At 46.4% G+C, this 23,701-nt stretch overlaps 1 protein-coding gene across 2 annotated transcripts in view; it reads left to right on the top strand.

Moving 5' to 3' along the window:
- Positions 1 to 23,701, top strand: part of ARHGEF12 (Rho guanine nucleotide exchange factor 12) — a 76,916-nt gene that overhangs the window by 38,029 nt on the left and 15,186 nt on the right. For both annotated transcript variants that reach the window (XM_058857043.1, XM_058857045.1), the window contains exons 3-28: positions 493 to 581; positions 2,047 to 2,103; positions 7,847 to 7,945; positions 8,657 to 8,706; positions 9,445 to 9,502; positions 10,127 to 10,305; positions 10,686 to 10,763; positions 10,931 to 11,050; positions 11,564 to 11,698; positions 13,027 to 13,098; positions 13,721 to 13,813; positions 14,147 to 14,257; positions 14,687 to 14,785; positions 15,401 to 15,443; positions 15,569 to 15,674; positions 16,201 to 16,338; positions 16,805 to 16,837; positions 17,639 to 17,753; positions 18,460 to 18,565; positions 19,008 to 19,220; positions 19,621 to 19,750; positions 20,070 to 20,105; positions 20,698 to 20,852; positions 21,411 to 21,557; positions 22,267 to 22,352; positions 23,150 to 23,275. In XM_058857043.1, the coding sequence (XP_058713026.1) occupies positions 493 to 581; positions 2,047 to 2,103; positions 7,847 to 7,945; positions 8,657 to 8,706; positions 9,445 to 9,502; positions 10,127 to 10,305; positions 10,686 to 10,763; positions 10,931 to 11,050; positions 11,564 to 11,698; positions 13,027 to 13,098; positions 13,721 to 13,813; positions 14,147 to 14,257; positions 14,687 to 14,785; positions 15,401 to 15,443; positions 15,569 to 15,674; positions 16,201 to 16,338; positions 16,805 to 16,837; positions 17,639 to 17,753; positions 18,460 to 18,565; positions 19,008 to 19,220; positions 19,621 to 19,750; positions 20,070 to 20,105; positions 20,698 to 20,852; positions 21,411 to 21,557; positions 22,267 to 22,352; positions 23,150 to 23,275 (2,674 nt within the window). The remainder of the gene's footprint in view (positions 1 to 492; positions 582 to 2,046; positions 2,104 to 7,846; positions 7,946 to 8,656; positions 8,707 to 9,444; positions 9,503 to 10,126; positions 10,306 to 10,685; positions 10,764 to 10,930; positions 11,051 to 11,563; positions 11,699 to 13,026; positions 13,099 to 13,720; positions 13,814 to 14,146; positions 14,258 to 14,686; positions 14,786 to 15,400; positions 15,444 to 15,568; positions 15,675 to 16,200; positions 16,339 to 16,804; positions 16,838 to 17,638; positions 17,754 to 18,459; positions 18,566 to 19,007; positions 19,221 to 19,620; positions 19,751 to 20,069; positions 20,106 to 20,697; positions 20,853 to 21,410; positions 21,558 to 22,266; positions 22,353 to 23,149; positions 23,276 to 23,701) is intronic.

Raw genomic sequence — 23,701 nt, 5'->3', positions numbered from 1 at the left:
GCATTCTGTGACATGGCTGGGGGCTCATCTTACCTGAGATTTGAGATGGTCAGGGAAGGAAAGGGACGCTGCTGGTACAGGATGTGCAGGTGCTTCCCTTCGGGGGAGAGTCTGAATCTTTGGTTTTGGCACGCTGAGATATTTAAAGTTTGCTGGGAGAGATTTCAGGAAGGTTTTTTTTCCATTAAATTTATTTGGCTTTTTAGATAAAATATGGGCTGATGCAGAGTGATAAAGAGAATGCACTTGCTGTTACCAATTCTGGAGGTTACCAAGGCTGTTCCTGGAACCTTGGATCCTCTCCCAGAGATTGCAAGGGAGATCATTTTCCCCTTTGAATTCAGCCTGGGAATAAATTTTTTAAGCGAACTCGATGCCTACGTTTTAATCTGAATTTCTGGTGAGCAGGCAGAGCTGTGTGAGGTTTGTGTGAGCACCCAGGCAGCTCCTGCGGGCTCTGGTGTGAGGATTTTGTGCTTTTCTGTGCCCCAGACACGGCAGCATTCTGAGCAGAGAGTCTCCAGCAGACAAGAAGCAGAAGGTTGAGCGCTGCAGCAGCACCCACGACTTCGATCCCACAGGTAAAGTCCTAAAATTCGAGGAAAAAACCCCAAACAAAAGCACTGGGAAGCAGAGGAAGAAATGATTTTAATGTGGTTTTCAGAGCTGTGTTGTTCTGCAAAGGCAGTGTGGGCATTGAAATGAATGTGGGCTTGATTTTAAACACCCTCATAATCGACCTGGATTAGTGTATCAGTAAATAATTATAACAACTTCCACTTCCAGCTAAGTCAGGAGGCAAAGGCTGTAATTAGCTGTGAGGAGTTCTTCAGTGAAGTCTGAAATTGGAGATGTGGTTGGCTCAGCCAGGGCTGGGTTTCCCTGCTGGGGTTTTAATTTTGGGGGGGTTTGTTTTGTTCTTTAGTTGATTTTGATCCCTCTTTGGCCACTTGCAAAGTGAATTTGTGATGCATTTGAAGATAAGCACCTCATTTTAAAGGGTTTGCTTTCCTACTTTTATTCAGCCTACTTTTATTTTAGTCAAATTAGGGAAATGAGGGTGCACACAGGATTCTTGTTCTCTCTGAACCTCTCACTCAATACCTGCTGATGAAATGCCTGCCAGGCTCCTGTCTGAGCCTCCTGGCCCCATGCGAGGTGCATTTTTCCTGTCTGTGCATTCAGGCTCTTCCCTGGGGCTTGGGGAACACAGGGGAGGTGAATGGAAGTGGGGCACAACTTGTAGGGTGTGGGGTTTTTTTGTGCACAAGGATGATGTTTATAAACCAGCCTGGTAATGGTTTCTGCCACTGGCTGCATGAGTCCTTCCAGTGTGCACAAAATAAATGAAAACTGGCTTTAAATGCCAGTTAAAAACGTCCTGTAAGGGAAAAAAAAATAACTGGTTTAGTAATTTTCTAAATATTTCATCTTCTTTTCCTTTGTCCTTTGGGATAGGCAATGTCAAATGGTTTCAGGTTGGGGGAGGTCTCAGGCTGTGAACTCATTTTGTTAGAAGGAATTTAATTTCTCCAGAAACAAGCTTCAGGAATCCTGTAATCTTAATTTGCAGAAGGTCACTCCAGTGTTGAGAGCTGTTAACCTGGCCCCGTGTTTGTGCTTTGCTGGGGGAACTCTGCACTGCAGCCTGCAGAAAACCCTTCTCTTTTTGAGGGGTGAATTCAGGATGCTGAAGTGTTGTGCCTGTGCTGATTTTACTGACTCTGGGCAGAAGCACTGCCAGAGTCTCCGTGCTTGGACTGGTTTTTATCTGTAGTGACTGCAGGGAACTCCTCTGGTTGTGTCCTAGCTCCTGTAACAGATTCTGTGTGCTGTTACCTGTGTCTCCGTGTATTATTCACCCCTTATTCCAAGTGTTCCACCTGTGTTTTGTTCACATCTTATTTGTGTTTTGCACGATTTAACCCGATAAATCCAAGTCTGTTTTGTTTTTTTTTTTTTCCATGAAGTTTGTTTTTTTTTTTCCTCATGTTTGGTCTCCATATTTTCTATATCTCTCTCTCCTTTTCTCCTGCTCTCGTGCAGATAGCTCCTCCAAGAAGACAAAGTCTAGTTCTGAGGAGAGTAGATCCGAGACGTATGGTAAGCCAAAGCTGCAGCCTCCCCCCTGGGCAGCTCCTGCTTTTCCTGTCTGTGAATCCCAGACTTTTCCCCTCCCCTGATCCGCATGGTTGGCTCTGCAGCAGGGACTGCCCTCCCATCCTGCTTCAGTTCTCAGCTTGTAGTGTGCTAGTGGCTGGGAAATGTTTGGTCTGGTGTCGCTGGGTGCTGCTGGCAGTGAGGGCACAGCTCCCAAAGGCCTTGGTGCTCCTTGGAAAGTCTCTGCCATCTTCTCACCGTGGAGGTTGGAGCAAGGGATTTGTCCCCCTGCATTATTTGTAGGTGTTGTCTGGCGGTTCCTTTTGACAGAAATGGAAAAATGTGAATAATTTAAATAAATATAAGGATGTGAAGTTCCCCGTTCTCTGTCCCAGAGACAGGGAGTGACCCTGCACTCCTGGGCTTGTTGGCTGCAATAAATGTCACATAACAAGCTTGGGATGGGATTATCCCCACACATCCTGGTGCTGTCCCTGCACCGTGTGGGGCCTGTTTGCTCCCTCAGCTTTCCCAGCTGTGTCAGTCTTGGGGCTGTGACATCCCCCTGCTCTAATGACTTAATTCCACTTCCAGTCCCTGTAGATATTTCCATTCAGACCTTAGGCTCTAGAAGGCAACAAGTATCCACGAGCTGTTTTTTGGATCCTATCAGCATCTTCAGCCCCTTGGACTTGGGCTGAATCTGGCTGCATTTCTTATTTCCAAGTGTGCATGTCTTGACTGCAGCCATTGGTTGCTTTTCTTTTCCTTTATTATTTTGCTTTTTTTGAAATTCACGTTTAAAACAGTCTGTGGCACTTTCTGATTTCAATCTGTTCAGAAAATTGCTGCTGCTAAGCCTGCTGTGGGATTTTGGATGACTCTTCCAGAATCATCAGCTTTATCATTCCGCTGGAATAAAACTGCCAGGTCTTCATGGCTGTGCTCCAGCTTCTTATCCCACCTCTGGAATACAAAGTGATGCTGTCAGAGCAAGAAACACTAAAAAATAATCAAACAGCACCAACCCTGAAGAGTTTAAACCAACACAGGCATGTTAGGAAAAGCTGGTGCAGTGTGGGGAGGTGTGTCCTGTGTTTTCTGTGAGCTCTCTTCACTTCCCCTGGAATTTTGAATCACACACTTCTTTTTTTTTTAAAAAAACAAAACACAAAGTAATATGATAGTCACGTTCCTCAGGGTGTGAGAGTGTTCCTTCAGAAGCTGTAAACAGCTTTGGAGGGTGCCTTGATGGAAACCTGTCTCGGGGAGAGCTGGCTTGCTGCAGCTTGTCATTCCTCCTGCCACCCTTCCCGGGAAGGAGCAGGGAGAGAGGGCTGGAGCAGCGGGGATTTGGGGATGGTTTTGTGCTTCTGAAGCCAGGTTGGTCAGGATAAGCAGACCCTGTGCTCATTTCTGCCCATTGCTGTGGGGTAATGACAGGAAACACTTGCTGGCTTTGCTGGGACATCTCGGTGCTCTGTCTTTCCACATGTGCCAGAAACAAACACAACTTCCTGACGGGAGCTCTGACTTCCTGCAGATGCTGTCCCCGTGTCCAGGATCCCTGGGAGCAGCTCCCACTCATCCTTCCTTTCCAGTGGCCTTGCTCTTTTGTCTGCTTTTCCCAGGTTTCTCTGGAATGTGTGCAGAGCTCCGCTGTTTGCTTTGGAAGGGACCAAACTATTCCAAACCCTCCAAGTAGAAATACTGTACTGATATTTTCTGCACTGCTGACTGGATGGGGGCTGCCTGCTGGAAAGGGAATTATAGGGAAGGCTGGAATGACAGCAGGAAGAGGAGGTGTGGCTTTGGTGGGGTTTTGTTCTCACCTCTTGAAATTTTTAATTCAGGAGCCAGAATTTCTTGAAGTGCATGAGTGGCTTGGAGGGGCAGAAAGGCAGGGAGGGAAATTGTTCAAATGCACAGAAATTAATTTATAGTGACTTGAAGCTCTCAGTGAGATATTTTCATTCATAAACCCAAACATCTCACATTCGTATATTCAACAAAATTCAGATTATCAGGAGAGAGAATGAGTGTAGTTTGTTGTGCATGGTATTTAATACTTTTTCCTGAAGTAGCATTTTCATCTCTTAAATTAACTTAAATTGAAATTACCTTTCAGGGTGGTAGGTGAGGTATCAGTTTGTTTCCTTTTCCTCACAACCTGGTTGGTCTCCAAAAATTCTTTGGAGAATCCAAATATTTTTCTCCAAAAACTCTTCCTCTATATTTAGTGATCATCAGTTTCTGGCCTAAATATTAGCCTGGACTTGACACAAACTCTTTCATAGATTTTCTCCAACTTTGTGATAAGTTTTTGGTTTTTGTTTTGAAACCCCAGATTTGAGATGTTTTTAAATTGAAAGTTATTCTGCCTGGGTTTGGTTTTTTTTTTTGCAGTCCTTACCAGCTTTGTCTCTTTATGTTGTGGCCACCGTTTTTCCAGAGAAATTTGCCTTTCTAACAGTTCTGTTTTTCTTTATGGAGCAGCATTTCTGACAGTATTTTATAGACAGCTTCCCAAATGAAGTGAAACATTCAGCCACCCTCAAAACCCCGAGGAGTTTGGCTTTTTTGTTTATGGAATGATTCATTTCAAATCTCTCCATTAAATTGCATTTTCCTATGGTGGCCTCATGCCCCCAGGGGAGGTTTTTGTTCCCAAATCTCAGCTCCTGGGCCGTGTGCTGCAGATTCGGGGAGTGGAATTCACATCCCATGGACTCCCAGGCTGCTTTGGGTTGGAAGAATCCTTAAAAATGATTTTGTTCCAGGAGCACCTTCCACTGGCCCAGGTTGTTCCCTGTCCATCGTGGTCTCTCCATTCTCTCAGTCAGGATTTTAGAGCTCTGTTTGTTGCTGAAACAATTCCTGTATTGTTAAATAGCTTCCAGATAGGATGTAGAGAAGAGCAAAATAAAAATGAGCTTCCCAGAGAAGCTGTTGGACAGCCCAGATGTGTCTGGCCAGGCTGTTGGAGACAATTGTTTTGGCCGTGGGCTGTCAGTGACCTTGAGAAGTTCAGACTTTGCCCTTCCACCATCCCAAAGACGCTCTTGGAGCGGGGCTGGAGAAGGGAGAGGGACGAGTGCCACCTATTGAAGCTCCTCTCTGCTTTCCTTGCAGTTTTCCTCTCTGCTTTCACTTTTAATTTTAACCTCTTTAACTCCAGCACGACTTTGGCTGCTTTGTTGTACTCCTGGCTTGAGTCAACGCTAGTGGGTTTGGGGGAATTTTCATCTCCATGAGGACTAAAAACATTAAAATTGGTTCTTTTTCCTCCAGAATTTTATAAATCCACTCAAGACACAAACAGAGGCTGATTTTAAAGCATAGTTAAGTGATGTCTCCTCACTTCATGACATAAAGATACTGTTAATGAAAACAAAAATGGGAACAAGATGATTATTGATTTAATTTTGAGTACTGTCAGTGATGAATTCTGTTGGCTTTGTAATACTCACTGGGTTTCAGGTGGAAAAAATGAAATATCATGGTGGGATATTTCAAAAAGAGCAGAGTAAAAGCACTTGAGGGGTGCTTCAGGCAGGAAGTGCTATCAGAGCAGGTCTAGTTCTGCAGGTCACAGTGTTACCTCCAGGAAACTTCCAGACAACTTCATCAAAATCACTCTAAAGCGTGTCTCAGTCAAGTGTGGTGTCTCCTCCACCTCATTCCAACCTTTTATATAGGATTAGGAGAAGGGTAAAGTGTATTAAAGGGTAAAGCAATTACGGACTAATTTCAGGTTGAGTTGTCCTAATTTCAGTTGTTTCTCATTCTGAATTTATAAGGTAGTCTTGGGTGGAATTGAAGCTTGTGGAGTGAAAGAGTTTAACTTGAATAAACTTGAATTAAATTCAGTTCTACTCTGCCAGGTCAGTTTATGTTGTGTGGGCACTGCTTTGGCATCGGGCTCATCCAAGGAGGGAGCTCATCAGTAGATCCAAGGATTATTCTGGAGAAAAAGAAATCCAGTGGCAGAGCAGACTCGGGGCTCTCTGTGACTTTAAACAAGGCCGGTCCTCGTGAGTCAAAAGCTGAGTTTAGTGCCTTACTCATCGGAGTGGGGCTGGCAGGGAGCTGGAAAAGAGCTTTTCTCTGAAATAGCACCAGTTCCCACACCCCAGCCCCGGGCATCATTCTTGGGAAGTGAGACTTCAAGGAGCTTGGTCACATAAAAGAAGGGGAGGTGCACAGGGAGAGGCACCTTCCTTCACTTCTCCCTGAGCACAGGGGGTGAAAGGTGGGGGGATTTTCCTTTCCATCCCTTCCCCTGCAGGTGCCAGGTATCCCATGCTTCGCTCCTGCTTTGTTGGCAGGAGGGGAATTCCTGGGATGTGATAGTGCTGCACAAGTCCTGGAATACTTTTTCCACTGCTCCCACACCCATTTTCATCTGTGCCACGCTGGAGGAGAGCAGGACTGGCTGGGCAGGCAGTGTTGGCTCTTGAGGCTCCTCATTTCCATGGGGAGTTGCTCCAGAGAAGTGAAAGGAGCCGTGGTGGTTTGGGAGCAGCGTGAGACACGGGAATGACACCCTGCTCTGTTACCATTCATACCTTAAAACTCATTCCAGAAAAGCCAGTCTGGCTGGGACAGCATCTTCCCAATTCCCCATCTTCCCTCCATACCAAACAAAACTGCTGCAGTTTTGGAATCCGATTTGGGAGAGCTCTGATTTCTTTCTCAAGGTGCCAGTGTAGGAATTGTGCCTTTAGGAATGGAAAAGCAAAGCAAGCTGTTAGAAATAAGGGTGATGGAAATAAAAGAACGTTGGGGCAGCATTTTACAGAGTTCCTGAAGCCACTTTTCAGGATGAGGGCTCCGTTGTGGGGAGGATTTTTGCAGGTGCTCCTAGGAAAGTGCTTGGCAAGGAATATGCCAGGGCTGCTGCTTGCTTGTGCTTTCTCTTTCCCTTGGTTCATTTCCAGGTGAACAAAAGACATCCCCAGTGTTTCACCTGGTCCAAATGCTGCACCTACCAAATGAATTTATCTCTGCAGCAGCATTTGTGTTCACATTACACTGAGCGTACCAGGAAACAAAACAAGTTGCCTTTGATGTCTCACAGCAAATTAAAGGAGGGGCACATTCAAACTCATCTCCTGGGTTTTTGGCCCTGGACTGATTTCATTTCAGAAGTCCCGTTCAGGACAGTTAAACGTGGCTTTTACTTCTTCGCCTCTGCTGTTCTGGCTCTGTGCAATATTTCACCTGGAGCAGAAGGTGCCTCAGGAGGAGATTTTGGCTGAGAATTGGGAGAACTTTTCCTGATCAATAAATCTGTTTTAGCCCAACCCCCTCGTATTACTCTGAGGGATTTGTGCTTCTGTTTTGGAGCAGCTTTAGAAGCTGTGAGGTGTTTTTGGTGCTGCAGCAGCACCTGACAGCTCTCTGAACTATTAATGCAGACAAAGGGAAATCCTGCTCATTGGTGTGGGTACTGCTGCTCCTCTTTAAAAGCTGCTTTTCCCTCAGGTTGTGTCTGACGTGCCAGAGCTGTCTGCATCTCTGTTTTGTGTAGCTGGAGCAATAAGCTTGACCTGTCTTGACATCCCTCTCCATTTCTGGACTGCTGCCCTGTTCCTGTCTCTCCTACATTCTCCCTGTGCTGTGTTGTCCCCGTTCCTTTGAGTGCTCTGTGATTATCTGGGAGGATCAGGTTTTGGGCTGATGCCTGGCTTGTGTCTCTGTGTTGCTGTCCTCTCTGTGCTGCCCTCTCCCCGTGTCTCCCCAGGCCTGGTGCAGAGGTGTGTGGTGATCCAGCGGGATGAGAACGGCTTCGGGCTGACGGTCAGCGGGGACAACCCCGTCTTCGTGCAGTCCGTCAAGGAAGGTGAGAGCATCCCCCAAACCTGCCAGCTTCCCATGGGGATCCTGGAAATGTGTGTGAGCTGGGGCAGAAAACTCCCCAAAGTCCTCCCAGGTGGCGTGGCTGCCTCTTGGGAAGGGATGTGCAAGGTCAGGGTTGAGCAGTGAATCCTTTCCTCAGTCTCTCCTCCCCGGCACTGGGGGAACGAGAGGACACAGCTTTAAGCTGTGCCAGGGAAAGTTTAGCCTGGATAAAAATCAGGATAAAAATTCTTCACTGAAAGAGTGCTTGGGCACTGGAGTTGTCTGCCCAGGGAGGGGGTGGAGTCACCATCCCTGGAGGTGTTCAAAACACAGCAGGATATGACACTCAGTGCTGTGGTTCAGGAGATGAGGATGGATTGGTCATGGGTTGGATTTACTGATCTCAAAGGTCTTTTCCAGCCCAATGATTCTGTGATCTGGTGGGTTTGGAGTTGCCCTCCTGATCTGGTGGGTTTGGAGTTGCCCTCTTGCATCCCAGGGGAAGGAAAGGACCCCTTGGGACACAGTGGGATCATTTCCTGGTGAATCCAGTGCCAGGTGAAAGCAGAACCGCTCTGGACTCAGATTTCACTGGCAGAGGAAGCTTGGCTGGGTGCAGGAGTGTTTTGCATGTTTTACAGAAGTCTCAAAACCATTTTTGCTATAAATGATTGTATTGAAACGGGAACTAAGTGATTTCTTGCCTCTCCAGATGGAGCAGCCATGCGGGCTGGAGTGCAGACAGGTGATAGAATTATCAAGGTAAGGGCATGGAAATTGTGAGAGAAATGGATCCTTTGTACTAAGGGAGCTCTGTCCCTGAAAAAGATGGCATTGATGTGTCTGCTGTGGTGTTTGTGCTGGGAATGGTCTGAGCTTCAGTGTTCTGGGGATGACTCTCCTCCAAATCCTCATTTTAGATTTTATGGACAAATTCCTGCCAGGTTCAAGAATCACAAATACAATAAAACCAGAAATGGCAGGGAAGAGAGGGAAAGCAGAGTTGTTAATAATGACCTGTAAATAAACAGCCTGCCTGAATTGTTGTTTTCCCCTTAACTGCTCTCACATCCATGTTCTTTTTTAGTCCCAAGCAAGTAAGAAATCAAGTCAATAACTTAAAAAGACTCTGTAAACTATTACTGCAAAATGCTGCAGCAGCTCCTGACACAGATGGAGCTGGGGTTCCAACCAGGCATTGAAATTAATGAATTCAATTAGCTACCCTGTTGTTTTTCTGCCCAGGCAGAGATGGATTGCCTTTTTCTTTTTGTTTGTCTGCCTGCTTGAGGTCCCTTGGTGTGTGCAGAGTTTTCTTTTTGCAGAGCTCTGCTCACTGAGATAAACTGTTAGAAGGATAAATAATTTATCTGGTAATGTCTTGAGAGAGGCAGTAATGGAGATGGGGGAGAAGAAAGTGCTGCTGTTCTTCTGGTGGAATCTGTGGAACTGCTTTGGGAATCAGGAGCCAAACACTGAATTTCTCCCCTCCCTGCCCAGGTGAACGGGACTCTGGTGACACACTCGAACCATTTGGAGGTGGTCAAGCTGATCAAGTGTAAGTAAAGGCAGGTGGCTCTTGTGTCACCTTCAGTGGCATCATTTCAAGGGCCCTGTCAGGTGCCAAGGGTGAGGTCAATGCTGAGAGATAAAGGGAGTGCGTGAAACAGGGAAGCGAAATTGAAATTATTTTTGACATCCTGAATTTAAGCTGACACATTCTCCTGTAGCTTCTCCTTAACTTAATGTTTGAATTATCACCAAGCCTTGCCTGGTGCATTCCCACCTTTTATTTCCACCTGAAATACCAGAGCTGGGCAGGCACTTGATGTGCATTTCTGTGGGATGCCTGCACAGCACTACAGGAAATACGTTCCTGGTGGATTTTCTCGTAGGAGGAAGGAGGTGGTGATGGTTCCTTCCAGCCTGGTGTGGTTTATTTTGTGTGTGTGCATGCTGGAAGTGTAACCTGCAGGGCTGAAAATTGGATTGCTTGCTTTGTAAGGGCTGATTCTCATGGAAGTTTTTGGGAATATCTGAAATTTAAGCAGATTTCTACAGAGCAGGCAGCGCTCTCAGGCTCATTTGGAGGAGGAATGGTGTGAGTTCTGTCTGCAGGGAAATCAGAGAAGCACAGAAACCTCTCTGTGTGTGACCTGTGCCTGTCCTTGTGTCCCCACAGCGGGTTCCTATGTAGCTCTCACTGTCCAGGGGCGCCCTCCAGGGTCACCCCAGATTCCCTTGGCGGATTCCGACGTGGATCTGGCAGCTTTTGGGCATATGTCTCCCATCATGGCATCCCCCCACTCGCCTGGCACGTCAGGGAATGCAGAGAGGATCACCAGCCCAGTGCTCATGGGGGTAAGCTTTGAAGCTCTCTTTCCAAAGGGAGAAATTAAATCAGGTGGTTTTGGCCTGAAATTTTTTTTTTTTTTTTTCACTTGAAACTGGCATTGGGATCTTTATCCTCTCAGTGGGTATTTACTCGCTTAAGAAAAAGCATTTTGCAAATAAAAATACCCAGTCCTGTCTGAGGGAGTATAAAAACCTCTATTTCTATTGTTGGTGGCTGTTCAAAATTAAGCAAGAGTACATAGGATAGGGCTGGGAATTTGAATTGCTTCTCATAAGGGCTTTTCAGAGCCTGTTTTTAGGAAGTAGGTGAAAGATGTACATGTCCATTTTCCTTATCTGCTCAGCTCCCCCAGCAAACTCAACCTTAATCTCTCTGCATTTCCTAGGAGGAGAATAACATTGTCCACAGCCAGAAGGTGGAGATCCTGAGGAAGATGCTCCAGAAGGAGCAGGAGAGGCTGCAGGTACTGGAGTTGTGCAGGTTGGAGAGAGCTGGGGGAAGTGATGCAAAGAGGGGTTGTTAAATCACAATTTATCAGCAGAGCTGTATAAAACAGACTTTCTGTAGCAGCTCCTGGGCTGTGCAGACGTGCAGGTGTTAATTTAAGGGAGACAAACAATTCTTGTGCAGTTCCTGCAGGAGGAGTACAGCAGAGCCCCCTCCACCCGCCTGCTCAAGGAGATCCAGGAGACGAAGAAACACATTCCCCAGCTGCAGGAGCAGCTGTCCAAGGCCACAGGCTGCACTCAGGTAACAGGCCCAGCCCTGGGGATGCTCCCAGGCACAATCCAGGCTCTTCTGGGCAAGCTGGAACTGCTTGGACAGGCAGGCTGCACCCTCTGCAGCTGGGATTTGAAGCTGGCACTGTTGTCTCAAATGCAGAACATTTTACAGTGGGCTCTCAGCTCATCTCTGAAAAACCTGCTTTTAAGAACAAGTGCAAGCAGTGATGTGTTTATTATCTGTTAGTGCAACTTAAAATACATCCATGAAGTCATTCTTGGAAGCTTTAAACAATTTTGTTTTCACTTTTGGGAAAAAAAAAAAAAGTAGGCTGTGTCATTTTTTCCCTTTTCCCTTGTGTTTAAAGTGCTGGAAACTTGGTGTGGTTTTTGTTGTTTTCTCTTAGAACGCCACTGCAGTCTTTTCTAGATAAATTAAGGTTTTAGGAGTCATGTGAGGTACCTGGCTTTTGAAAGAGTTGATGGAAGGATGGTCTCCTGAAATGCTCTGCTGTCTCCCAACTGCCTTGGATCTTTGCAGGATGGAGTCCTGTCCTCCCGGGCGGTGTCCGAGGCGCTGCAGATCAGCGAGGGGGAGGCAGAGAGTGGGGACAGCGGCAGCAAACTGGATTTCAGTGGTGACAGCCCCTCCAGACCCAACAGTGACATTGCTGATGTGAGTCTGGGGCAGCCCCAGGGCTTTGCTTCTCTCCCTCTTGCATTTGGGTTTCCTTGGCAGATTGTTTGTGTGTGTTGTCCTGGGTAAATCTGAGCATTACTGGGACAGGCTCCTCAGTGCCCACCAAAACCTTTTCGCTATGAAAACCTCTTCTATTGGACTGGTGTTAGGGACTGGGAGAGAAGAAATACGGGGTTTTAACCAGGATTAGATTGTTCTGGCGTTAATCCCTGTAACCAAAGATGGATGCCAGCATCCTGCTCAAAACTCATTTGCCAATTAGAGCATCTTTGAAGGGAATATTCCAACTGCAGCACCGTGACTCAGATCCAGGCAGCGTGCCCTGAAAGTGGGAAAGAGCCTTCCTTCTCCCAGATCAGCTTCAATTGCTGCCACCAGCAAAGGCTCTTGTTGTGCTCACTCATTAGTTATCAATCTGTGTGCTCCTGTGCTCTCCCTTGGTGCCTGATCCTTAATTAAGTCACCGTCTGATTAGTGCAGGGGAATTGAGACTCTCTGCTTGGATTTGGCCTAAGTTTGTTGATTAACTTAAGGATGTGGGAGCTAAATTTGTCCCAGCAGTCGGAAGTGAAAGGGAGGTGGGTGAGATGGGAGCGTTCACGGCTCTGTTTTGAAACATTCCGACTCCAAATCTGACCAGATCCCACTCAGTGTTTGTGTTTAATAAATGCACAACAAAATTCATAATTATCTTCCTAATAATCATCATCCTGTCAATATTGGGGATGGTATTTGACCAGTGCAGGTGATTGGCACACCAAACATTCCAGCTTTTCTGTCCAGCTCTGAGAAATTTAAGGATGGGAGGCAAAAGAAACCTTTGGAAGTAGAAAAAGTTCTGCAGCTGGGAAAAAGCAAGGCTGGAAAGCAACAGCCTGAGCAGTTGCCTGGCTGGAAAGACCTTTGGACACACAGAAGATGAGCCAGCAGCACCTGGTTTTTGCAAATAAGGCTCTGCTGGGCTTCCTGAGCAAGAGGATTGCTGGCAGATGGGAGGAGAGAGCTGTGCTGTGAGAAAAGGTGGAGAGAGCAAGAAGAAAGCCAAGGGCTGGGGATTTTACAGCTCTGCTGTTGCTCAGTCACCAGATTTCTGACCAAAACTTCTGCATTCACTTGAGTTTGGGGTTTTTTTTATTTGCTTAACTGTGCATGTAGGACACAGGCTTTGGTCTGGTTTGTCACACCTCCTTTTCCTGTGAGAAAGGAGAACTTTTTGGCTGTTGTGGCTGACAGACTGCACTGTGCAGCTCTCACTTTCCTGGATTTGCTGGGACTTACCAGAACTGAACTTCCCTCTTTCCCAGAGTCCTCGCAGCGGCCTGAAGGAGAGGATTTATCCAGATGAGAGCCCAGAAAAGGCTGAGCTTCAAGATACTGTGAGTACAAAACATCAAGTGTCACAACAGCATCTCCTCCAACGGGCCCATTAAAATCTTGCTGCTTTTCCCCACTGTGTAAATGGAACATGCCTGAACTTTGCTTTAGAAAATAAAATGCAATTACAGTGGTGTAGGGAAAGTTAATTAGCTGAGTAAATGTTTATGGAGATTAAGAGCAGGGCCATTTAGAGGCGAGAAATACCTAATCAGCAGTAAAACAGCTGGGCCTGGAATAAGGAGAGCAGTTGCACGTGGTTTATTCCTGGAGTCCAGCCTTTTTTTAGGATGTTCACTCATCTGGGGGCGGGCATTTCCAGCAGGGCTACAAGTGGAGCTCAGCTGGAAGTTCAGACCTGTCTGAGCACATCATCATCCTTGGGATGACTCCTGGATTCTCCTTCCCCTCAGCTGCTTCTCCTCCCAAAGCCACATTTCCCCCTCTGGGCAGGGGTGCTCGGTGTGCTCCAGGTGATTCAGCTGCTCATGAACCCCCTGATGTGATATTGGGGAATGTTTGGATGCTGGGAGAAGCTTTTGAAGAGTTAAAATGATCAGAATATCCAAGTTTTACTGGGAGGGACAATCACAGCACTGTGCTGTTCTTCCTTCTCCTCCCCAGGATTCCCAGTCCAGCGTTGGAAGTCCCCTGTCCCGAGTGGGGACTCAGATCATTGGAGCAGAGGATGATGATTTTGACACGGAGCAGGAGCAGGTGGGAATGACTTTTAGCCCTTTTTTCCCCCCACCAACCAGAATTCTCTTCCCTTGTTTCTGCTGAGTGCTTCTTGTCTGGTGAATTAAGGATTTGGAAGTGGGATTCCTGTTGTTGCTGCCAATACCCATCTTTGAGTCTGTGATTCTTCTTTCTTCTCCAAACTTCAAGCCTTCTAGGAATTAATTTGCCTTATTTCATTTTCTTTAGTCTTTGTTAAATCCTGAATTATTGTCACAGCAGCAGAGCTACCACAGATTTACTCTGAATCCTTTTAGCTGTTGTTTCTGTTATTCCTGAATGATTCAGCTGGAATTCCCTGTGTCCCTGCAGATTAATGGGCAGTGCAGCTGCTTCCAGAACATCGAGCTCCTGAAATCCCGCCCGGCTCACCTGGCTGTGCTCCTGCACCACGTGGTGTCCCAGTTTGATCCTGCAGCCCTGGTGAGAAGCTCTGCAATTGTTTCCCTGGCTCACATTTGGGAATCTTCACCAGAATTTACCTGATCTTGTGCAGCACTCACTGCCATGACCTGGCAAGGAGGGAAGTGCAGACCCTGTGCAGGCCTGAGGGAGATAAAAATCCTCCTTTATCTCCTCAGATAAATGGAGAGACACAAAAATAATTGTTTCCTTTACATCTGGCTGCTTACAAATAATTATTTATCTCCTGAAAGCCTCTCATCCCACCCCAAGGTGTGGGATTAGTTGTCTACAGGGAAGGTTTGAGCTCTCTGTGCTCCTCTCTCCACATTACCTGAGGAGCTGGGAAAAGATTTCAACCCAGCACTGCTGAATTCCTTGAAATACTGGAAAGAAAACTCGGAGTTTTCATGGCTTGCAGCTCATTTCTTGCCCTCCTGTTCCCCACAGCTGTGCTACCTTTACACAGACCTGTACAAGCAGACCAACTCCAAAGAGACCCGGCGCGTTTTCCTGGAGTTCTACCAGTTTTTCCTGGACAGAGCTGCAGTAGGTTCCACTTGTTTTCCTCATTTTCACACACATCCAGCAAGTTGAGCTTGACCTTTCTCCACTCACCTAAAAACTAAGTGGGTTAAAGCCCTCCAAAAGAAAAATGGGAATAATGTTTTATAAGGAACTTCATAAAATGCAATACTGTAATAAAAAAATTAAGTATTTTTGTTGAAATGTTAGCAGGAAAGTGAATGGCCTGGTAACAAAATAAATCCCAGGGGATTTGTTGTTGGTAGGAGAAATAATTTAGGGGTAGGTAAGCAAATTCTGGCCCTTCTTCGTTGATTTTTAGTTAATAATTGCTGTGGGTATTGATGTGGCTGTTTCAAGGATTGGGAAATTTTATGTGTCTGTTGAAAAGCTGAGAAAATTCTTTGCTGTCACGAATCAAACTCCCAGAAACTGCAGCAGAGGTTTATAAACCACGTGTTCATCTTCAATAATCCTGTGAATTATATAATATATTCATGGCAGTCTCCCTTTTTGAAACCAGCAGGTGCTCAGATGGGATGGTTTTAGCTTTTGAGGGAATTCCCTGGTGTGATTTCTGTGTTTTATTGGGGTGCTGGTTTCCCTGTTGGTTCTCCCAGCCTTTCTCTCCTTTTGCAGAACCTGAAAGTCCCAGTTCCAGATGAAATCTCCTTGGAATTAGGTAGGGTGCTGTGTTTGTGGGGGTCAAAGGCAGGGGGTTGGTTAATTCAGGGAAATTACTGAAGTCATTTATTGAAGGTGGGGACTGTTCCCACAGGAATAATTGATGAATTTTTTGCCTCACAGACAGGAGAAGGCCAGAGCTCCTCCCTGAAGAGCTCCACCGCCAGTTCATCCAAACCATGCAGGATAAAGTCTGTCCAGAGGTTCAGAGGAACCTGGAAGATTTCAGGTACCAAAAGCTCTCTGTGCAGTTTCCATTCAATTAATATTTTATTTCGATCAGTGTTCCAGCACAGGGAAACCTGAGGGACATAGAATTCCTCTTGGATTGGATGGGAATATACCCCATGGCCAATCCTTAAATCAAGTCATCATTTGCAATCCTGTCCCTTGGATTCTTCATTCCTTGGAGCTGAGTGAGGAAATGTCTGTTTTCATAGGTGTTATTATATAAATCCCTCTTGCTGATTGTGTTTATGATCAGCTTATATTTATATTTTTTTTCCCTTTCCCTATTTTCCTTTCCTCTCCCCTTTGGGCAGGGAATAATCCCCTTTACAGAGCTGTCACGGGCACGGAGTAGAAGTTGATAATTAATTTGCTTTTTCTTGTGGAGTCCTAAGAGCTCCGTAAGGAACTATTCCACACCTGGAAACCTCTCAACTCCAACATCCCAAAAGCCCTTCTGTGGACTGTGTGGCACACCCTGAGTGCCATCTCCAGCTGCAGCTGATGCTTCCTGTGCCCTTTTGCAGGCAGAAGCGGAGCATGGGGCTGACCCTGGCCGAGGGGGAGCTGACCAGGCTGGATGCAGAGCGGCTGCGCGACCGCAACGCCGTGGAGAAGGAGAGGAGCTGTGCCGAGCAGATCATCGCCAAAATCGAGGAGGTTCTGTAAGTGACAGCCAAGAGGAAGGTGGGGTGACAAAGAAAAAACTATCATCAAGGTGCTGCCTTGGGTGTGGAGGGGTTGGGGATGGAATTTGGCTGTGTTTGGGTTCCTGCCCGGGAGTGTTTGGTGGGGTGATGAGAGCCAGGAGAGGGCAGGGGGGAAGTGAAGGTGGTTGTGGCTGCTGTGGAACAGTGCAGGGCATGCTGCCATTGTCAGCTTGTGCATTATTAGATCAGAGCCCTTTTCCTGTAGAAACAGCAGCTCCTCAACCCATTTTCTCCTTTTCATTGCGGGCTGAATCCAATTTCCACAGCTAAACCTTCATTTTTGATTTTTGATTTTTTCCCCTTGCTGGGACTGCTGAACATTCTAAAGGACACTTCAACACAGCTACTGATGCTCTGGGTGGATGGGGCCGGGTGTTAATTGGGTTTTGAGTTTCATTTTGAAACCTTTTCTGGTTTTTAGGATGACATCTCAGCCTCTGGAAGAAGACAAGAGGTAATGGGAGTTGTGGAGCTCGGGCTGTGTTGTGCTGATAGAGCAAGACAGCCCTCTCCCGGCTGTTCTCCAGCACTCATCTCCTGAATCCCCTGCCATAAATCATTGGAATTCAGAGCCTCTTCTTCGCTGATGTTTGTTGCCTGTGTTTCACATCTTAAAAATTACTGTCACTGAGAGTTTGTGTTTATTTCTGTTTTGTAACTGCTTCAATCTGCTCTAACATTTATTTTCTGTGTGTGAATTGTCCTGTTCAGTTTTTATCTGAGCAGCTTTCCCTCCGCTTTTTGCAGTAACCTTTTACTGCTGCTTATTTTTACCATAACTCAAAGCTATAATGTGACATCAAATATGGTTTTAGTGCAGAATTTTAGGACCTTCTGTGTAATTCTCAAAATTGTATTTTCACTTCCTGGGCTTCTGTGCCTTTTGTCATGGACAGATTTGGTTTGGAAGGGACCTTAAAGATGATTTAATTCCACCCCCTGCCACAGACAGGGGCACCTTCCACTATCCCAGGGTGGCCTTGGACATTTCCAGGGATCCAGGGGCAGCCACAGCTTCTTTGGGCACCTGTGCCAGAACCTCACCATCCATCTATTCTCTCTTTATTTACCTCATCATTTATAAAAGGATAAATTCTGATGTTGGCTGAGCCTTCCCATTACCTGTGGGAATTTATTTCATCACTTACTTTAATTTAAAAACGAACAATAGAACCTTGGCGCTCGACCTTAAGTTTATTGACTCAATATATTTATTTCTCTTAAACCTCACTTTTCCTCTCGCTGTGTTTGGCAGCTCCACCATGCAATATGTGATCCTCACCTACATGAAACACCTGGGAGTCAAAGTCAAAGAGCCTCGGAACCTGGAGCAGAAGCGGGGCCGGATTGGTTTCCTGCCAAAAATCAAGGTAATGCTGGTGTGGCCACAGAGCATTTGGGTGCAATTCAAACCCCGATTTTGCAGGAAAAATATAAAAAATAGTTGTGATTTTCTGCTGTTCCAAGAGGATCTGGGATTGCTGAGCTGCACAGCAAACCTAAGAGCTGAAATTGGGTTCTGCATCTGTTGGCAGATGCGTGAATTGGAAATAACTGGAATTATTTCCTTTATCTCAACTCCTGAATTCACCTTGTTTTCGCAGTTATTAAAACTTTGGGTGAGGAGTGTTTCATAGAACACAACCTTGAACCACAGGAGGGTCTCATTAAAGCTGTTGCCTTGTTTACTTCATTTTTTTCTGGAGAAACTTGTCTAAACCCTCCTGGTTTGCCATGCAGGAGAGCTCTTCTCCTTGCCACCCCCACTTTTCCAGTTATATAATGAATATTTCCACCAAAACTTCTTCCCTGTGGGTGTGATCCCTTGTCTCCCACAGCATGGGGGTGTATCTGGTCACAGTAGCTACTTATTCTCATCAGCATTTCAGCTTCCTTTGAAATATTGAGAGAGTTTCAAGCAGTTCTGCACCGACTGCGAAAAGGTGAAACAGTGTGAAACCTTTCTGAAGGTTTGTGTCCTCTCCCTTCTGCAGCTTGAAAGAATTAATTAAAATCTCAGTGAACAGCTGGATTTTGAAGCAGTGGGAGATGAGTTTGCTTTTCTTTACCCTGCAGCAAAGCATCAAGAAGGAGAAAGAAGGAGAGGAGAAAGGAAAGAGGAGAGGCTTCCCCAACATTCTGGGCCCCCCGAGGAGACCGAGCCGACATGACAGCAGTGCAAGTATGTCAGCCCAGGAGACCCCTGTGCCCTGCTGGCCTGGAAGCCACAGGAAATCCCTGCTGCCTTTAAATATTCCTGCCAGGAATCCCTATTTCCCCCATCTCCCCCTTCCTAAACCTCATCCCAGCCATCCTGCCTCACCCAATCCCACTCCTCCGAATTTGGACCCCACTTCTCCCAGTTTCCTTCCAACCCTGTCTCATCCCCGGAGGGGCTGTGGAATCAAGTTTTGTGCTGGGATTGAGGCATTTTGGGGTAGGATTGAGGCATTTTGGGGTAAGATTGAGTGATCTTAAACTTTTTGTTGCCAAAATCCAGTTTTGAAGCCGCACAAACCTGTTTTTGGCCCTGAAATGCTGCCTCTCTCAGCCCTGAAAAAGTCAGTCCAGCGATGTGAAGAAGTTCCAGCGGTGTGCTGATTGTTTTTGTTCTCTTTCTTCAGTTGGCAGGGCCATGGAGATGCAGAAGCCCAGGCACCCCAAGCACTCCCCCACGGCCTCTTCCGTGAGCCCAGAGCCCCCCGAGTCCAGCAAGCTGCGGCAGAGCGGCTCCTCCAGCGATGGCACAGACGCCCCTTACCCCCCTGCCAACCCCATGTCCCCCCTGGCAATGGGACCCTTTGCCTCCCCAGAGGGCAGCAAGGATGGTGACACAGGTAGGGTGGAATGAGGGATGGTTAAAGCTTTGTGCTGTGGACAGGATGTGCAGAGCGCTGATGCAACAGAGCCAGGCCAGTTAGGAAATGTTTTGGTGTCATTAGAGCTGCTCTTCCTCGCCTTAATCAGCTTTTCTTAATCAGGGAATGTGGCCACGAGCAGCAGTGAGTGGTTGTTAGTGGGTTCTGCCACTGTGGCATTGGATCATCCAACAGGAAAAACCCAGCAGGTGCCAGCCTGTGTCACCTGAAGCTTTTGTCGATGAGATTTGTCCTCACCAGGCTGGGAATCGAGTTCCTCCAGCTCTGGAGCTGGAATCAAGAGGCTCTGGAGAGGCTGGGAAGTTCTCTAACATTCTCTAATTTGGTTCCTCACCTTTCACATTTATTCTGTGTCCAGGTTTGAAGCAGCCTGGGGAAGCCCCACCTGCCAGTGACTCCATGGATGGCACCCCCCGCACGCCCAACAACACCTTTGAGTTCCCATCTCCTTTGGAAAACCTGCAGGAGGAGGAGGGAGAATCTGAGAGGTAACTCTGGGTGCTTGGGGGAGCCTTGAGACAGGGTCAGGAAATCTTGGAAAGGATCATTGTAGAGACTCCTTTGTCAGTGTGACAGTGGCTGTTGAAATTTAGTACATAAAATTACAGTGACGTGGTTTGTGTTAAATATTGTTGGTAGAATTAGGAAACTTCAGTCTGTGGCTCTGCTCTGATAGAAAACTGTCAGGAGAGGGGACAAAATTCTTTGCTTTGGAGCTCAGACCACCATTTTGGAGTTATGCTGAGTGTCTGAGCAGGGAGAAATTCAGGCACAAGCTTCCCTAATGATTTCTTTCCTTCCTCGCAGGATGGTTGACATGGGAACACCAAAACCTTTTCGCAAGTGAGTGTGCTTAGAAATGTTTGAGCTTGACTGAATTTGTTTGGATTTCGAGAGGTTATGAAGCAGAATGCAGCAGTGCTTATTGTTCTGAGCCAGCAGAGTTGTCTGCATGATCTTTTTTCTTTAAGAACACATGAAATCAGACATTGGCAGCCATTTATAGGGCAGGTGGAGTGAGTCATATGCAAAAAAAACCCCTTTGATCTGTGAGTGAAGTGGAATGATTGCTGTATCCACTGATTAGAATGGATGGGAGGTGAGTTAGGGAGTAGAGATATCCCTATTTTCCTTTTCAATCTATGTTGCTGTTGGTTCTGTACCTGCAGATAGACAGAGGCAAGAAACTGTAACCTGCCCTTTTCACTGCCTTGATAGCTGACTGCAAATGATTTGATCTGTGTCACTAAAAGGAGGGTTATGAAAACAGTCAGAACAGGCAGGCAGTCTGTAAAGGGCAAAATTAGAGAATGCCCAGAGGTTCAGGCATCAAAAAGCCTCCAGCTGGCAGGGGCAGTGTATTCATAAAGCTGATTTATGTACTCAGCTTTTCCCTGGAATGGGAGTTATCTCACATTTTTCCTCCTCCCATCAGGATGGACAGTGTTGGCTTTGCAGATGTGCAGAGTGAGGATGAGCTCTATGACTTCGACATGGACATGGACCCTCCCAACTGGCAGCAGCTCGTGAGCAGGGAGGTGCTGATGGGGCTCAAACCCTACGAAATCAAGCGTCAAGAAGTGATAAATGGTGAGGTTCTTTCCTACCTGGCCAAGCTCAGAGTTTAAACCTTCCCCTGGAGCTTTGAAGTTCTTAAAATTTGCAATTAGGTTTTTCTTCACTGATTTTGTGAAGTAGTGGTAGTGGAAAACTTTTGGTTTGAAGAGTTCTTAGGTGTGAAAGCTGTGCTTGTTACTGGGAAATAGCCTGAGGTGAGATTGATCCAGTCCTTAGAGGAGAAATAAACAATATCAAGTGGTTATTAAACAATGTTCAGGCACTGAAAGGCCAGTTTTTAATACATTCTATAAAAGCAAGCAAGAAAAGCTTGGCTTTTTGGAGAGCAGGTGATGGAAATGCTACTCCCAAAGTTCACATCTGAGCTGCAGCTCCTGCAGAACTCCGCGTGGATTTGTGAGCTCAGAGCTCGCTCGGTTTGGGGTAAACGATGGAATTTTACCAACAATCCAAACATGGAGTTGCAGCAGAGCCTGGAATATGGACCAGGGAGGGAAATGCTGCTCAGGGACCTGTTGTGAGCTGATTTCTGGCTCCACAGCTGCCATCCTGCTTTCCCTGTCTCCCCAGAGCTGTTCTACACAGAGCGAGCCCACGTGCGCACGCTGAAGGTCCTGCACAACGTCTTCTACCAGAGGGTCACCAGGGAGGGCATCCTCAGCTCCAGTGACAAGCGGAAAATCTTCTCCAACCTCGAGGATATCCTTGGGCTGCATGGTAGGAGCAGCTGGATGCTGGAATTCTGGCTTCCAGTGGCTGAAAAATGGAAGCAAAAGGACCCTGGAACACGAGGCAGCTTCGCCCAACCCTTGAGATAGAGCAGAACTCGTCAGGACAGTGCCCTGGGCTTGCTTTTGCTCACACTTGTTCCATTTGTGATTGACAAAGATATTTTGATAAAGAATCATGTGTCCAGTGTTCCTTTTCCTTATCTGTGTTGATTGATGCTGGATAAAAGGAGCAGTGAGGTTTATGGGCCAGCGTTTGAGGTGGTACAACTGCCCTTGAGGAGAGCAGAAAACAGATTTCTCAAGGTTGATTTATAATTGTTTCTGGAGGCCGTGGCCCTTCCTCGTTGTTTTTGCTCCCAATAGGAATTTCAGCCACTGAATAATCACTTGTGTGGTTTTCTGGCTTCTGAATTATTCCTGTTTATAGAAAAATTATATTGAGCCTCAGCAAAGATAAGTTTGGAATGGTTCTTAGGGGTCATTTGGAGCCAGGTGAGACACAAGTGCAAAGGAGGTACATCACATTTTACTAGATATTCTAAACTTATTAAGTTGCAGGATATTGTTTATCAGCTAATTAAAATGATTTCAAATCTAGTCTTCTCCTAGAATAGCTTTTATGTTAAATGCTGAAAATTAAGCCAGCAATTTGGCCACTATTAATAAAATTTACCTTTTTTTATCTTGTTTTTAAGTTGCACTGAATGATCAGATGAAATCTGTCCGAAAGAGGAACGAGACTTCTGTCATTGGCCAAATTGGGGAAGATTTGCTCTCCTGGGTAAAATTCCTTTAATGTTTCTTCTGTTTGAAAATAATGTGTCATAGAATGACCAATAGAGGCAGAGGTTTGAGGAGATAATTCCCAGCAATGGGAACTGAAGGGGCTGGGAGTTGTGGAGCCAAAACAGAGCTGGAGGATGAGGGGGAAGGAAAGCAGGAAAAACTCTGAGGATTTTCATCTGACTGGAGATAAGAGTCATTTAAGGCACAGGAATAATTTCCTTAGGATGTGTGGGTAGAACAGAAAGGTACTTTTGGGTACATAAAGGTGAGAGTGGGATTTTGGAAAACGTAGTGGCACGATTTATTTCAGTAACACTGAAATGTGAGCCTGGTGTTGCCTGTGGTGCAGTTAAAGGATGGTTAAAAATACTGATTTCTAATCTTAGAATGTACAATTTGGAGTTTATAGTGCTGTTTCAGGCTTCACTTTTGAAATCTTTATGGAAAGGTTTGGCTGCCCCATCCCTGGAAGTGTTCAAGGATGTTTTGGGATATGGAAGGTGTCCCTACCCATGATGGGGATGAGCTTTAAAATCCCTTTCAACCCAAACCAGTCTGGGATTCTGTGACGTGGGAAGGCTGGATTCAGGAGAACAGAAGAGCTGGAGATGTAAAGGTCTCTGGGAGGACAAAGCCTTAAACCAGGGCAGAAATCACTCCTCAATTTTGTCAATAACTCCTTTATTCCCTAATAATATGAGTGGTGAGCCCAGTCATAGCTCTGCCTGCTGAGGGCAGCTCCTGCTGAGCTCCAGCCTATCTAAACTTGGCTTTTTTGGCTTTCTGGCACAGTTTAGTGGAGCAGCAGAGGAGAAGCTGAAACTTGCCACTGCCACCTTCTGCAGCAACCAGCCCTTCGCTCTCGAGGTCATCAAGTCCCGCCAGAAGAAGGACTCACGCTTCCAGACCTTCGTGCAGGTGAGTCTGCCACAGGCTCGGAGTTGCCTCATCACAGCCCAATGAATCCTCCTAGATAAAGTTCTGATAATTAATGACAGTAATTAATGACATCATGCCTAACGCTGCCTTCAGCTGGGGATCATTTCCAGCGCTGTGTTTATCTCTCCTGATGGTTTCTGGAGGGAGGAGCTTCAGTTCTGGGGAGCACAGAGTGTCCTGGTGGGATGCAGGGCAGCACACGCTGTCCCAGGCAGGAGATGCCAAGTTGTGTGTGGGGCAGAGTGCTCAGTGTGCCAGGGCCAGGTGACAGATGCTGCACAGCTGCTCTGCCTGCCAGGAGCAGGGTTTGGGTCCATGTGGCATTTGCAGGAGAACACAATCCCTGTGAGCACAGGCTGGGAGGAGCTCTGGGAAGATTACCTTGACAAATGTCCCGTGTTTTGC

Source organism: Poecile atricapillus, chromosome 25 (assembly GCF_030490865.1).
Source record: "Poecile atricapillus isolate bPoeAtr1 chromosome 25, bPoeAtr1.hap1, whole genome shotgun sequence".
NCBI classification, from domain to species: Eukaryota; Metazoa; Chordata; class Aves; order Passeriformes; family Paridae; genus Poecile; species Poecile atricapillus.
This window is presented reverse-complemented; position numbering and strand designations above follow the sequence as displayed.